The following is a 15684-nucleotide window of genomic DNA, read 5'->3' as shown; positions in this document are numbered from 1 at the left end:
TGTTGTTGTTACACTCAAATGTTACTCCTTTTGGTAAATGAAAGGTTTAATGGTATACATTCCATGTATCTCTAATGGTCTCCCCCTTAATTTTTGTTTTAGGTGATGGAATTTGATACTCCATCGGTTCTCCTGTCCAATGAGAACTCTCGCTTCTATGCCATGTTTGCTGCTGCAGAAAATAAGATTGCTGTCAAGGGCTAAAATTCAGGGCAATGCCACTTTAATTGGGAGGGTAACAGTTTCTGCCTGTGGCAGGAACTCCTCTGTCTTCATGTTCTCCAAGCAGATTATTGCCTTTTCATCTTTTAATTTTTAGCATTGTGGGTCATGATTCAGTTCTTTTCTAAAAAGTACTGTAAGGAGGGTTCTTTATGGTTTTTATTATGGTATTTATTCCATATTCTTGTTACTAGTTTTTTGCTATTAAATGCACTCTACAAAATGGCTCAGGGAGCCATGATTATAAATTTATCAAGAGGCCTATATTGAAGCTTTATACATGTAGCTATATCTATACAGAATTCTGTACATAGCCTATATTTACAGTGGAAATGTAAGCTGTTTATTTTATATTAAAATGAGCGCTGTGTTAATACCAGTGCATATTCTTTTCTATCATTTTTGTACAGTTTTACGGTACTGGGAACCTGGATTTTCCAGGCTGCGTTAGACCCTGTTTCGTCTTCTGCAGTCTGTTTTCTCTTAGCGCTGGAGTTTCCCAGATCTCTGGATGGAAGTGGGCTTTTGCCCTTGTCTCCTCCTGTGTCCTGTTGTCACTGTCCTTCACAGAGGAGAGATGGGTTCTGTTGATGTGGCTTGGTTTCCTCAGACCCATCATGCTCTTTGGCACATTGCTAGGGCACATGGAAGTAGTGGCAGCTGTTTCCCATAACACGCCTGCAGTGGGGGTCAGGTTTCTTTGTGTCTCTTGTGAGATTCATAAATGAGCTTTGTCAGTAGCAAGAGAGGAAGAACCACACATTAGTATTAGGTACCTTTAAAGAAAAACTCATTGCCACTTGCTCTGGTGCAATAAAGGGAATGTGAATACACATTCTCTATTGGCAGAGTTCGGTTTATATTTTATAGAAAGGAAATGCAAACTGCTTCTGCTTTGCTGAGCACATCCATCCATCATTAATGAACTACAGCAATTAACCACCATCAGATTGATACCCTGGTGCTGTCTGCAAAAGTTTTCAAAGTGGCCTCTGCTGAATTATAGATCTAGTGATCTAAATACGCTAATACTTCACTTGGGAAGTTTTTCAGATACTTGGGTGTTTGTAACAATTAATTCTTTGCCCTACTCTGTCTGCGTGCAAGCTTTTTATTTTCTGCATATTTGTTACTATAACTATCCCTCCCACCACCACCACCACTGCAATTTTTAGCAGGCTCCTGCTGATCAGGGTTTAACACTGGTGTAGGAAATTTTATTTTCTTACTGTAAAGAGACCTACCTCAGGTGCTGAGTCCTGTGTGGTACGTTACCATGGTTACTGTACACCATCCCTGTTGTCTGGGGCCAGTAGCCCAGGTGGGCATGGTCAGTCTTGTAATAGCTGTGATTTTAAAATTGGTCAGCGTTGCATGTCTTTTTTTTTCTCCTCTTTTTTCCCCCTTTGGTCCAGTTGGACATTTTATAGCCTTAGCATGTTTGCAAATTGTCTTGTTGAGACAGAAATCTGAAAAAGTGAATAAAAACTATTTTGGGCTTTGTAAAACTCTTGTGTGCGTTCTATTATTTGGGCCGTGGTGGGGATCTTCCCAGCAATAAAGTACATGGCGTTTGCCCTGCTGCTGCTACTTGGTGCCAGCAGTGTGGTTTTTTTAAAGGGGGTACTCAAGGGTACGCAGTACAGGCACCTCTTTTTTGTTGTTGTTAAAAAGTGTGATAATAATAATAATAATTTATTATTTATACCCCGCCCATCTGGATACTTACTCTAACAACCTCATGGTAAGTACTGGCACCTATTTTTTGTGGGGGGGGGGAGCACTGGGTGTCAGCTGCATGAACAAATCAACATCCCTAGTACATCAAGCTGAAGCTCTTTCTTCAGAAGCACTGGCTGCATCCCAACTGCAGTGCAAAGCAGTAAAGGGGACACAAAGCTACATCCCTTCTGCAGAGGTGTAAGGAAGAGCCAGTGTCTCTTTGCGGCTAAAGTATTTGACTCTAGGAGTGGGAGACCCAGATTTAAGGACTCCGTGCTCCAAACTGCACCATGCAGCTCATCGGGAGAGTGGGCCAGTCCCTTGTCTCTCAGCCTAATCTGCTTCACAAGGTGGTTGCGAGGCTGGAGGGGAGGGGAGGGGAGAACCCCAGAACTCCTTAAGCAAAGGCGGGGCACAAATGTCATCAAACACACTTGTAGTTTTAAAGAAAGCAATGCTGGGACAGGGGTAAGTAAAATCACTGTACAGTGGCACCTCGGGTTACAAACACCTTGGGTTCCGACTCCACTAACCTGGAAGTAGTACCTCAGGTTAAGAACCTTGCCTTATGAGGAACGGCTAAGGGAGCTGGGCATGTTTAGCCTGGAGAAGAGGAGGTTAAGGGGTGATATGATAGCCATGTTCAAATATATAAAAGGATGTCACATAGAGGAGGGAGAAAGGTTATTTTTCTGCTGCTCCAGAGAAGCGGACACTGAGCAATGGATCCAAACTACAAGAAAGAAGATTCCACCTAAACATTAGGAAGAACTTCCTGACAGTGGAATTTGCTGCCAAGGAGTGTGGTGGAGTCTCCTACTTTGGAGGTCTTTAAGCAGAGGCTTGACAACCATATGTCAGGAGTGCTCTGATGGTGTTTCCTGCTTGGCAGGGGGTTGGACTTGCACGGCGGTGGCAGCCGGAGGCCCCATTAGCTAAAGTGGTACCTCAGGTTAAGAACGGTTTCAGGTTAAGAACGGACCTCCAGAATGAATTAAGTTCGTAACCAGAGGTATCAATGTATATGGTAAGAAGGGCAGTTGCTTCTGTTGGCTCTGCAAAAGTAATAATCTGTTCCATGCCAGGATGGAAGGTGCCCTTGCAGTTAAGGATCAAGCTTTATTTCTATGCTGATTGGTTAACAGCATGGTTTGAGAAAGCAAATTATCACAGGAGTAAAGAAGCTGAGCAGCTGTATGCATGTCTACTCAGGAGTAGCGTTCACTGAGTTAAGTGGGAACTACTCACCACAAAGTCATTTAGGGAATCCGCTCCTCCAATCCAGAGCTGAGGAGAGGCAAAGGTATGATAGCTTTCTTTGCCTCCTCACCTGCCAGGTGGTTGGGGGCATATGCTATTGTGCACCTTTCAGCGGCGCCTTTGAGCAGCACGCAACACTCCTGCGCCACCTCAACTTTCCCAAGGGGAAGGCTGGAAAGGGCACAACAAGAATGTGCACTTGATGCCATGAGCTAGGTGAAATTTGGCCAGGGGATGGATCCAGCACACAAGCAGCCCTGCCCCCACTCCGTGTTAAAACAATTGCCGCAGGGAAATTTTTACCACAGGGCTCTTATAAATACTGCTTTCAGCAGAACACCAGCTTGCTTCTTGGCAAATATCTCTTGACAACTGAAATAATAGGCTCCCGAAACAAAAACAAGGAAAAAGTAATTCAAGCTGGTTTCCTTTATTAGATGATTCATTATTGTAATTGAACACTTAAGCAAAAATCCAGCTCTGTGAATGTTTGGTCATTTTTGCTCTTGATTTTAGTAGGTACAAATCTTTATACTGGCTTGTATCCAATATTAGCCCTACCCAGTGTGGACCCATTGAAATGAATGACCATGACTTATTCAGGACCAGTAATTTCAGTAGGTCTACTCTTTATAACCTGGATGCAACACTCTGATTTGTCCTGAGATTAGATAAAGGAGACAAAACTTATTAACAAGCAGGCATACTGATTCAGTAGGCAAAATGATTTGCCTAAACGGCTCAGGGCCTAAGTACCAAAAGGACCACTTCTCCGCACAGGAAGTGACCCAGCTGAAAGGCAGGAGAGCTGTGTGAATTTCCTCCCATGTTTACAAAACAAAAATATACCTGCATCACTTGCCCAGAGAAAAAGGTTTTGAGAACCCCTGTACTATGGGAAAAGCTGCTCTGCCCAAAGAGTGTGTTTAACCTATTTTTTGGATTTCAAACTTAAAATTAACGTCCGTGTGTGTGTGTTTTTGAAACGCCCTGCCAACACACAATGCCCCAGAGCATGTGCAGAGTCTCTTCTGCTTGGCTTTGTTTTTCAGTGCAATGTGTCTCCCAAAGAAGAGAAAACGAAATAATTGGCCTGGGGGAAATATATTAAGGGTCGACCCGAATCCTCTCCGTGGCCGTCCACACGGCGAGGCCTCGGCCTCCGCTCCTCCTCCTCCGCCGCTCTCCCTTCCCCCCTGCTGGCCGCTGCCGGCCTCCTCCTGGCCCCGAGCCGCCTCCCGCTTCCCTCGGGCGCCTCCCGGCGGCCGACGGCCCCGCACCCTCGGCGAGGCGCCGCACGCCAGCCCGGCAGCCAGTCAGCCCGTCCGTCAGGCAGCCAGGCCCCGGCGCTGGGCAGGGCCAGGCCGGGCCGGGCCGAGCCTCTTCCTGGCGCTGCCGAGCGGCCTGCGCGAGCCTCCCGCCGCCGCGCCGCCGCCTCCCGCCCATGGATTTCACATAGCCGCCGCCTGGGCCGCCTGCCGCCGCCGCCGCGCGCGCCTCTCTCCGCCCGGCGCCCTCCGCCCATGGCGGCCTCGGAGAGCCCCCCGGACGTGGCCTCGGCCTCCAGCTCCTCGCTCTTCCGCCTCCGGCACCTCCGCCTGGGGCTGCACTTGCGGCCCGACGCCCGCGCCTTGGCCGGCTGCTCGGTGCTGGAGCTGTGCGCCCGGCGGGGACGCCGAGCCGGCAGCAGCGGCAGCCAGAGCCGCCGGCAGGCCCTGGTGCTGGACGCGCACCCGGCCTTGCGGGTCGCCTCGGTCGCCTTCCGGCCTTCCCCGGCCGGTGGCGGCGGCGGGGGACGCTGCGGCTTCGTCTTCCCCGACGCCGCCTCGCCGGGCAGCGCGGAGAGCCGGGCTGGGGGCGGCGGGGATGGCGCCCCGAGGTGCCCCGCCTGGGACCCCGCTCCCGCCTCCTCCTCTTCCTCCTCCTCTTCTTCCTCGGAGCTGTCCGGCCCGGAGAGGAGCGACCCGGCCCCCGGGCGCCTCTTGACCCGCTGCCCTTCCCCGCCCACGGGGGGGTGCCCCTCTCCCACGCCCCTCTCGGACCCCCACCCGCACTGCCCGCTCAGCACCCCCAGTGCACTTTCGGCCTTGGGACCGCCCTTGGCCCCCGAGCTGGCGGGCCCCGGGCCCCCGGCAGACCCCCTGGCCACCCACCGCTGCCACCACAGCTGCCCGGTGGCGGGGCCCCCCGACTTCCTGGTTTCACCAGACTGCCCTCTTGCCCCTCAGGATGGGACCCCTCCGCCGGACCCCGAGGGTGCCCTGAGGGGGGCAGCGGCTGCCCCCCACTCCCCCCTCGCTGCCCCGGCCAGCCCCATCAACCACTTTTCGTGCTCCTTTTCCGACTTTCCTCTCGTGCCTGGGGTGCCCCCTCCACCCATTCCCACCTTCCCCGACGACCCTGCGCCGGCCTCGGTGGCCCCATGCCCGCTTTTCTTCAGGGTGGACCCCTTCACGGACTACGGTTCGGCCCTCACCATCTCCTTACCGTCTTCCCTGGAGCCTCACCAGCCCTTCCAGGTCATCATCCGCTACACCACCATTGATGCACCCGCTGTAAGTGCCCCTTTCTCTGCGCAACCCCAAAGATTGTGTTTTGGGGTGGGTGGGTGGTGCTCGTGGTGTCATTTTAGGGGATAACTTGCAGTGGGGGTGATGGTCATGGAGGCTGTGCAGATCTGGAGCTGATTGCCCTTTGACATGAGCTCGGGTGGAGTACGGAAGATGCTAAGAGGATACCAGCGTGGTTAAACAACAGAGTCAAGGAAGTTATAAAGGCCAGCTTTGTTTAAGGAAACTGAGGCCTTATCCAGGGGACGGGAACAAGAAAAAGAAAGCAGATTATTGAAAAAGAAATGCAAACTGACAGTAAGGGATGCAGAAAAATAACTTGAGTGACAAGTTGATAAAAAGAATAAAAAAAAATGCATTTAAATACATTTCAAGTGGGGAACTTTGCCACAGTGGTAGCTAGACCATTAGATGTAGAAAACCAGAACAATTGATGCACGTTCCAGAGCAGGGACAGGAAACTGGTCTGCCATATATAATTGGATTATGACTTCTGCCATTCTTGGCCATTGGCCTTCTGGTTGGGGCTGATGGGAGTTGGAGGCCAACACAACCTGGAGAGCCATAAAGGTTCTTCCTCTTCATTCAGTGTTTCCTAGAATGCATTCTAGCGTCCTATGCGACAGGCAAGGGTTTTGTGGCAGGCAAAAATATGTGGAAAGACTTCTCTGAGGTTTACCTCCAAATCCATCACGTTAGCTGTCATGCCACATTGGTCTGCATCAAACGTAATGGGGCTGACCCAACAACAAATGATTAATAAAGTTCAGTTGCTCCTTTCCCCTCTGCTTCCCTCATCCTCTTGTGTACCCAACTGTATTGGAGATTTCTGGTTTGTTAACCACAGTTTCCTCTGACATCTGAGCTAGAAAACTGGTCTGAAGGCTCCCTTCATATCAGAATATCAAACCAGGACCAATGAGCCCTTAATGCACAGTTTCCCAGTTTGGATACCATATGCAACTGGTTTAAAATATTGGAAAGTCTCCTCTGCAAGTAGGCATGTGGGACAGGTGGGGGCAGGGATCCACTTGAATTCCCCTTCCCTTCACTCTCCAACCAGCGATACTTTGCTCTTTATCTGTTACAGGTCACCTTGTGACAGCTGCTAACACTGCCTTATCCTTTCCAATGAACATGGCATTTGTAATGAACTCAACTCCCCCCACCTCAAAGACTTAACAGGTGTCTGATAATAACTTGAATGCATAACAAAACATCTTCATGGAATAACATTTTCTTTAAAATGTTGCCTCCGCTCCCTATTTCTCTATCCTCTCTATTATATAGGATATTATATCACTTCCAGAAGATGTTCAGATTTTGATTTTTTTCCACATTCTTTCTAGAAGGTAGGGTCAGAATTGGGGAACTGCTGTCAAGGACACTCTTGGATGGTACCATCACAAGGCAGTTAAGTCAAGGAGACTGAGATTTGGAATAAGAGCCATTCCCTCTCCCCAGAGAATCCTGGATACGCTGTGAGGGGGGTTTAGAGATCTCCCTGCACAGAATTTTCAGCACACTCATGAAACCAGAATTTAAAGGATTCTTTAAAAAAGTTTTAAAAAGTTTGCCAGGGGCAAATAGGACTGGTGTTGGTATCTAGTTGCCAGTTCCCCAAGACATTTTGCAACGATGCGATATGAGCAGTTTCAGTAAGCAATTGGCTTACGTTCCACTGCACCCCAAAATAAGCTTTGGGGTATGCTGTATATCTCTGTGACTTTCCCCTTTTAGATCCTCAAGATCCTCAATAATTCTTCTCTATCAAGCCATTGATTTTGTGCAGTGCTTTTTAACACATGGTAATCCTACTTGCAAATAAGGAGTTGGAGCTGTGCACTCCAAACAAAGCTTTGGGCTACCATAATAAGTCTTATACCTGCAGCTCCAGGGGAGTATCTTCTATGAGACACTCCTAGCACTGCAGCCACCCAGTGCTTTGATTTGGCTCAGGATACTGAGAAGTGTATTTCCTCCATTCCATTTATTATCAGTATATAAGGGGAAATGGATAAAGAGCTGGGGGCGTGCACCCAACCGATGTGGGCCACACAAAATCACACACTGGTACAACCAGGAGACTGTTGCTTTTGAATCGCCACAGAATGCTTCATTTTGGTGCAAGACACCATCACACATGCTGGGCTGTGCCCACACCAATAATGGCCAACGTATATGAAAATATGGAGCTGGGGTTATGCACTTCTGCAAGCAAGAGACTATTGCCTTTGAGTCACCCTAACGTATCTGCTACAAGAGACGATCAGGTAGGCAGCTCCTATGTAAATAATAGCCAATAAAAAGAAGAAGAAGGAACTTGACAGTCCCTTCCACCAAAATGAAATAGTCTTATTGATATCATAGAATTATAGAGTTCGAAGTGTCCTCTAATTCAACCCCCAAAGCTTAGTGCCAGATGTACAACCCCAGTTCCTGGATCATTTCTGCATGCATTGGCAATTATTAGTGTGGATCCAATGCTCTTGGGTGCAGTGCTAGGGCACCCTGAAGGTGACAGTCTTTTGGTTGGGTGAGTATGATTTGTGGTGGCCCCAAGCCTATTGTGGGCTGTGCAGCTCCAGTCCCTTATTTGTATATTTATTTGCAAATATTTGCATGGGGCAGCATGGCCAACAGTGTCTTTTGCAAAAAGAAAGAGTTGAGTTGGAAATAATGCTAGGGCAGTCCAAAAGTGATAGTCTCTTGGTTTTGTGGTGTGCACAATCCCAGTTTCTTACTCATTTCCACATACATCGGGCAGTTCTTGATGTAGATCTAGCATACTTTTCAGTGAATTGCTCAGAAATGACACCAGGTGGACACAGTGCTCTGGTGTCTCATAGATACCACTCTTCTGGAGGTGGGTGTTTGGTATATGATGCCCCAAAGCTTAATTTGGGGTGTGCACTCCCAGTTCCTTATTAATTTCTGCATATACTGCCATGAGAGCAATGTGGCAAACAAAACATGGGCTGGACACAGTTCTAGAGTGTCTCAAAGGGAACAGTCTCCTGATCATGTGGATGTAGGGTGGCCTAAGGCTCTTTGAGGGTTGCAGAGCTATAATTCCCTTTTTTATTTTTACATACTTTGGTGATTAGTTGCACAGGGCTAGCACTCTCCATAGCATCGTGCACCACAACAAAGCACTGGGTCTTATACAATGCTGAGGCTAACTCTTGAGGCAGTTCCCTCCCCTCCCTGGGATGACAGAGTCTGTTGCCTTTGGCCATCATCCTTTTTTGTGCTGGAATTTATTTGCTCCTTCCCATCTGTTTGAAATCAACTGCTGGACAATGTAGTATTTACTTAGATTTCCCCATCCTTATTTCAAATCCTCAGGGCCTTTCCATTCCCTCTTCACCCTGTTTGATAGGTGAGGGCGAGAAAATAGGGCTTTAACCCACTTATAGGAGCAGCTATCCATAAATGGTTGGTATTTTTCTCGTAAATCTTTTTCTCTCTCTTTGTGATAATCGGACAATTGAACTTCTTATCTTTACTGTTGTGTGCTTTTCATGACAATGGAACAAGCCATGCTTGTCCACCAGGTTCTAAAAAGAGGGCAGTGGAAAGGCCTTTTCTCTGTGCTGCCTCTTGGAAGGCTGCCCGTGGTCAAGACAGCTGGAGACCTCTGTGCCATTTCGTTCGAAATGTTGACACAGCTCTGGATTAATTTCCTTCTGTTTCTCTGCACTCCTCCCTTGCTGTTCTTTCCAAGTGAACAAGGCACACATTTTATGAGCATTTCATTTCTCCTTATGCTGTTTGGCGTAAAGCGCAGATTTGTAGGAAGGCTTGAACTGTCTTTACCGTAAAAGTCCAAATATATATAAAAAATAGGCTTGTAGCCTTGAGATCGAAATGTTATGGAACTAGCTAGATGCCCACTAAATGAATGGCATGCTTGAATCTCTCCGTCCTGTTTAGAGCTTGGAATTTTTAAAAATAGGGAGAGGGCGAAGAGAGGGGATTGGTCAGCTGGCTACCGACGTCACAGCTGGCCCAACATGCAGCTATGATTGAGGGCCATGAGAGAGAGAGGGTTGATCTAATATGGGAGTGTCTGTGTCTGGAGCCTGGGCAACCTAGTTTGGGACGACTCCTGGATTATTTCTTCCAACCGAAAGATTAATCATTGAATCAGAAAAAGAATGTAAAATGTAGTGTGTTTTTGACCATGCATAATTCCTTTGATGCCAAGTCCATGATGTGGCTGCCAACAGGCTTGGTGCTGGAAGCTGAGGGGTAGCAGCAGCCTTTTCAGTACTTTCCCTCTGCTGATCTGTGTTGTCCGGATAAGTGAGGAAACTCTTACTGTTCCTCTGGGTTTCTGATTAAGGGCAGGAATATAGTCAGATTCTCTGCACCACTTGGCAGGGTAGGACAGATGACCAGGCTGCCAGCTGACTGCATGCACACTGTGGAAAGTTACCAACCTGGTCCTCTCCGGATGTTTGGAACTACAATTCTCAGCACCTCCAGCCAGCCTAGCTGTCTGCTTTGCATGCTGAAGGTCTCAGGTTCAGTCGCTGGCAGGTATGGCCTGGAACATCCCCTGCTTGAAACCCTTTATAGCTGCTGCCAGTCAGTGTGGGCAGTACTGAGCAAGGTGGACCAGTGGCCTGGTTCACTATGAGGTAGCTTCCTTTGTAATAATTTTTATAGAATTTTCAAAAGTTGGACATATATACTTCAATACATAATAATTTTAACTTATCTCAACTTCCCGCCCCATTTTCCATTGTGTTTCAGTCCCCCGCTTGCTGCACAATACCTTCTTATACCAATATATCAATACTATATTCTCTAATTCCTTCTGTTGCTCACATTTCAGATCCCGCTTGCAAGGTCATCAAACTATAATATTTCCGAGATAGTCCAAAAAGGGCTTCCATTCTTAGTATGAGAGAGCTTTTCCTATGTTCTTGTGCTGGTGGGAGTTATAGTTGAACCACTCTGAGATCTACGGGTGTGGGGCAGTATACACATTTAATAAATAAAAATAATAAATAATAGTCCAAACATCTGGACGGCAGAAGCAAAGGTTAAGCTACCACGTGGCTAAGGGCCATCTGGATTCACTGTGAGCAAGGCTTGCTGTGTATGTAGAAATTAGGCATATATGTAAGTCCTGCTGCTGTTTTTGGCATTGCATTTTAATTCTGTTTCTAATGGCACTTGTACACATTGTGATGCCGCCAGTGGAGTTTAGTCCAGTGCGGAGGATTCCAGTTATGGTAAGGTCAGGTGAGCTAGGGTTGCTGAGAAGAACAATCACATGGGGGGAAAATTTGCCTGCAATTACACAGAGAAGTTATTTCTTTGCTATAAATCAAGCATAGAGAAACGTGCTATTATTCTGGTTTGTGAAATCAGAGCAGATGTATGGCACCAGGGAAAAGATAAAACGGAAAACCTTCAAGCACACATGATGGGAAAGTGTGGGACAAATAAGTCTGTTCGGAAGAAACCAGCCAGCCCTTGACTTGTTGATGCTCTCTGAATATACATTTTTATTTATAAAGCTTACTGTCACTTTTTGATAGAATGCCTGAAGTCATGAATCAAACATTTAAAACAAAATACCTGTTACAAACAGAACAATACTTCAAAACTAGCAGCAGCAATGTGGAAATGACACCAGCTTGGGCATCTGTCAGTGTTATTTTAAACACCTTTCTTGAACAAAAATTGATGCTTGAGCTTGCTGGCAAAAAGCATGCAGAGATGGCATTTGGTATGTTTCCTCAAGGCAGTTGAGTTTGGTAGAGCAAAGAATTGGTGATCTGAAGTGGTGATGAGGTACGTCTGGGAGGAGCCATTCCTTCTGGTGTGTTAAGTAGTAGTGGTACGGACTGGCTAAGTAATTAACTATTAACAATTAGACAGCTTTCAACATGGATAAACTGCGGTGGTGTCTTTGCCTGCCTCTCCTGGTTCACTTTCATACAGGGCATTTGGTTGGTTCTCCACTATGGTTGTGCCAGTGTTGGAAAAGGACACAGTCTGGCTTACTCATGGACAGACACAGGGTGGGGTATTTGCCAGCTTGTCTGCCTCCTTCTCCCCTTCCCTCATGAGTGATGTGTGCAGTTTAATAAAATGAAACCCGTCTCACTCTTTTAAAAAATACTCTCTGCTCCCTTAGGGCCATTGCTTTTATTACTGTCATTTCTCAGACATTCCTTCTTGTTGCTTCCATTAGATTTGGTGGCTGGATCCTGAGCTGACCTACGGCAACGCCAAGCCATTTGTCTTCACGCAAGGCCATTCCGTGTGCAACCGCTCCTTCTTCCCCTGTTTTGACACGCCAGCTGTGAAATGTACTTACTCCGCCATTGTCAAGGTAGGAGGAAGCCTGTAACAAACCACCGTTTCCTTAGGGAGGAGAAACAGTCCTTCAGGTTGCTGTACTCTGTGAAATGTTGGGATCTGTCTGAACAGACCTGCTCAGGAAAAAAGTTTGGTGCTTTCCCTTATACCATATTAATACTTTTGGGATGGGTATTTGGCTAACAACTTTTCCTTTATCTGCTGGGTTTATTGCCAGAAGGCCATGTGCAGGTAGGCAGTCAGGTTCTAAGCATCCCCCTCTTCCCAAAGAACTCTGGTTCTTTTTCTTCAGGATTTGGACTCTGAAATAAAAATTATTGGGCATCCATGAGCCACTGTCTTTTATACCTCTTGATCCCTTTCAATCAGCACAAGAGACTTTGATCTGTGTCTCCTGAGAGCCAGTGTGGTGTAGTGGTTAAGAGCGGTGGACTTGTAATCTGGTGAACCGGGTTCGCGTCTCCGCTCCTCCACAAGCAGCTGCTGGGTGACCTTGGGCCAGTCACACTTCTCTGAAGTCTCTCAGCCCCACTCACCTCACAGAGTGTTTGTTGTGGGGGAGGAAGGGAAAGGAGATTGTGAGCCACTTTGAGACTCCTTAAAGGGAGTGAAAGGCGGGATATCAAATCCAAACTCTTCTTCTTCTTCTTCTTGTTCACTCAAGTGGTTGGAGGATTAGGCTGAGCTGACTTCAGACTTGTGTGGGATTGCTTTTTTGTTTTGTTTATTACTAGAACCCTCAGTCCACGGGTGTGCTTTAAATTTTAAAAAGCAAGAGTACACACTTGAGGCTCTCTTAAGGCATAACTAATTTGCGTTAAATGCTTTTGAGCATTAACGCTCGCTCACAAATGTAGCTGCCTGACGTTCAAATTGAAGTCTGATTCAGCATCCTTTTTGAAAGGCTGACAATACTGGTCCATGAGAAACTGGCTAGTTGTTATATTAGTGGATCACAATCTCCCCTTCTTCTCACCCCAGGCTAGGGCAGAGACATCTTGCTTCAACCGATGCTGCTCACACCTCTTGAATATCCTTCCTAGAAAAAGCTGTTTGGCTGTCTAATCTCTTGTTGTTGTTATCTCAGATGCCAGAGGGTTGGCAGGAAGGATTTCCCAATGGTAGGAGCTGGGGCTTTAGTACCCTTTACTGCTCTTTTGACCTACCAGTGACTGGCAGAGCAACAAAAAGTTATGCAGACTTGGAGAAATTATGAAAATCTGCTCAATTTTCACAGTTTGTATAGAGTTCCGTTTGTCTTAGGAATTTGGATTGCATGGGCAATTTTTATTTTTTTTAGTGCACATTTGCCTGGTTTGCATGTCACCAAACAGTGAATATGTGAGTTCCCAGAGAAGAACTCTCAGCCGCTCCCCACTCCTTTTTTGGTTTTGCTCCTTGTTTGCTGCCTTGGTTTTGCTGCCTTGTTTATCTAGCTCAGTATTGTCAACACAGGCTGGCAGCGACTCTCCAGGGTTTAAATAGGGAGCCTTCCCCAGCCTTACTTGGAGCCGCCAAGGATTAAACCTGGGATCTTGTGCAGGCAAAGCAGATGCTCTTCCCCTGAGTTACAGCCCTCCTTGTGCTTGGATGTCATGCCAAGTCAAACCTTGGCTTAGCTCAGCGCAGCACAAGAAAAACAAAAAGGACCAGGGAAGAGCAAAGTGGCTGCTTGCTCCTCTCCAGGACTCTGCATGTTTGCATACAGTCCTGGTAAGGCACAGTTTAGCTTGCTGGGATGTGCAGACTAGGCAACTGAGTGTTGTGCAAACCAGCTGTTAGTCTCCTTGGCCCGTAGAGCATCCTGACAGCCCATTGCTTGTTTCCCAGGCTCCTGCAGGTATGCAAGTGTTGATGAGTGCTACCCAAAGCACCTATGAGGAAGAAGAGGGCACCTATCAGTTCTACATGGAATACCCAATTCCTGCTTACCTTGTGGCACTGGTGGCAGGGGACCTTGTACCTGCAGACGTTGGTCCTAGGTAAGCTACTTTTGTCTGCCTGAGCTGTGCTCGTTGTGAGGAGCTGCTTTAGCAGCCTTTCAAATGCACCCACAAAGTTCATTAGCCTGTATGTTTTCATTGTTCTTTTACTAGCCTGCATTTTCGTGCTGGTGGTGGAAGAGTAGAAAACTGCTTTCTACTGAGCAGAGTGGTGGAGAAGGGATAGAGTGACCCAGGTGCCTTCCTCTGGCCTGTTGCATTTCCATGCTGGTGGTGGAGGAATAGACTTCCCTTCTCCTGCTTTCTGTCACAGAAACCAAGTGGACTGATCAAGGAAGGATGGAGCAGTCTATGCCTCCTCCACCAGCCCGCTTGCTCGCCTGCACGGAATCCTTGCTCACCTGCGGCAACCAGGCTAATGCATAAATGCAAGGCTTGTGCTTGGAAGTCATCGAGCCGGATGGATCAGGAAAAGCTGTTCCTGGTGACATGGGACACTGCACACTTGTAGATCAGACCTGTGCAGCTTGAACACTGCTGACTAGTTGTGCCACAAGACACCTGCCACACAGTGTGGCATCTCCATATCCAGGAAAATATTTGTGGCTTTTACCTAATCATCAATCAGGAACTATACTTAGACCAGGGGTAGTCAACCTTTTTATCCTACTGCCCACTAATGCATCTTTCTTGATGGTAACATTTCCTTACCGCCCACCAGTCCTCGATGGAAGGAGGATTCAGCTTGTGCCGTAGAACCCCCTCCCGCCCACCTAGAATCCTGAAATGCCCACTACTGGCTGGTAGGGACCAGGTTGACAACTCCTGACCTTGAAATTGTCTGCAAATGTCTATTTTAGTTTTTGTAACGGGGATCCAAAATCACTAGTGAATGATATGAATGGCGGAACCAGCATGAAGTCAGTGAGTTGACTGTTGCTGTCTTTGTAACAGGAGCAAAGTGTGGGCGGAACCATGCCTGCTGTCAACAGCTATCAGCAAACTCTCGGGTCGGGTTGAGCGCTGGCTCAGCGCTGCAGAGAGCCTCTATGGGCCCTATATATGGGGAAGGTAGGTTTGGTGCATTCACGCTTTTGGAATAAACTTGAAGGTATCTGTAGAGGCAGTGATTCAGGAGTTCCAAGGGCCTCTTTTCTAGCCTGCCACCCACACCTTTTGGGTACCAAGAATGGTATCAGGTGTCCAATGGGTGCCTCATCCGGAAGGGTTTTATTCTGAAGTTAAGGGTGCTTTGACAAATTGTGAGCACGCTGTTTCCTTGCACAGAAAACGTGGAATAATATAAAGTCTGGCTCATTCTGACACAGAGTGCAAAAGGATCAGAATCCAGAGCTAATGGGTGAAATGTTAGACTTTTAAATGGTGGTTTTTCAAACGGCTATAATGAGCCTCCCTCAATCAAGAATACAACAATTATTCAAGGCTCTTTATGGAGTCATAGAATCATAGAATAAAATTATAGAGGTGGAAGGGGCCCTGAGGGTCATCTAGTCCAACCCCCTGCAATGCAGGAATCTCAATGAAAGCAGCCATGACAGACGGCCATCCAACCTCTGTTTAAAAATCTCCAAAGCAGGAGAGCTCACCACTTTCTGAAGGAGTCC

The 15684-nt window shown here is 47.3% G+C and overlaps 2 protein-coding genes and 1 long non-coding RNA gene across 6 annotated transcripts in view; 2 read left to right on the top strand and 1 right to left on the bottom strand.

Moving 5' to 3' along the window:
• The window catches only part of ABCC5 (ATP binding cassette subfamily C member 5), a 44650-nt gene extending 42920 nt beyond the window's left edge, over positions 1–1730 (top strand). For all 3 annotated transcript variants that reach the window (XM_081189923.1, XM_081189924.1, XM_081189925.1), the window contains one exon: positions 103–1730. In XM_081189923.1, coding sequence (XP_081046049.1) covers positions 103–204 — 102 coding nt within the window. In that variant the 3' untranslated portion in view covers positions 205–1730. The remainder of the gene's footprint in view (positions 1–102) is intronic.
• LOC308585151 lies at positions 1626–4461 on the bottom strand. The gene is made up of 2 exons (XR_014007083.1): positions 3508–4461; positions 1626–1691 (listed from the first exon to the last, which is right to left on the bottom strand). It is a non-coding gene; the product is annotated as an uncharacterized lncRNA (long non-coding RNA).
• Positions 4462–4712: 251 nt separating this feature from the next.
• RNPEPL1 (arginyl aminopeptidase like 1) overlaps positions 4713–15684 on the top strand; it is a 30261-nt gene continuing 19289 nt past the window's right edge. For both annotated transcript variants that reach the window (XM_081190125.1, XM_081190124.1), the window contains exons 1-4: positions 4713–5759; positions 11989–12129; positions 13947–14098; positions 15014–15130. In XM_081190125.1, the coding sequence (XP_081046251.1) occupies positions 4728–5759; positions 11989–12129; positions 13947–14098; positions 15014–15130 (1442 nt within the window). In that variant the 5' untranslated portion in view covers positions 4713–4727. The remainder of the gene's footprint in view (positions 5760–11988; positions 12130–13946; positions 14099–15013; positions 15131–15684) is intronic.

The sequence above is a fragment of the Podarcis bocagei genome (genome assembly GCF_964188305.1).
Source record: "Podarcis bocagei genome assembly, chromosome: 4".
Taxonomy (NCBI): Eukaryota; Metazoa; Chordata; class Lepidosauria; order Squamata; family Lacertidae; genus Podarcis; species Podarcis bocagei.
Note: the sequence above shows the minus strand (reverse complement) of the source record. Positions and strands in the feature narration are given on the sequence as shown.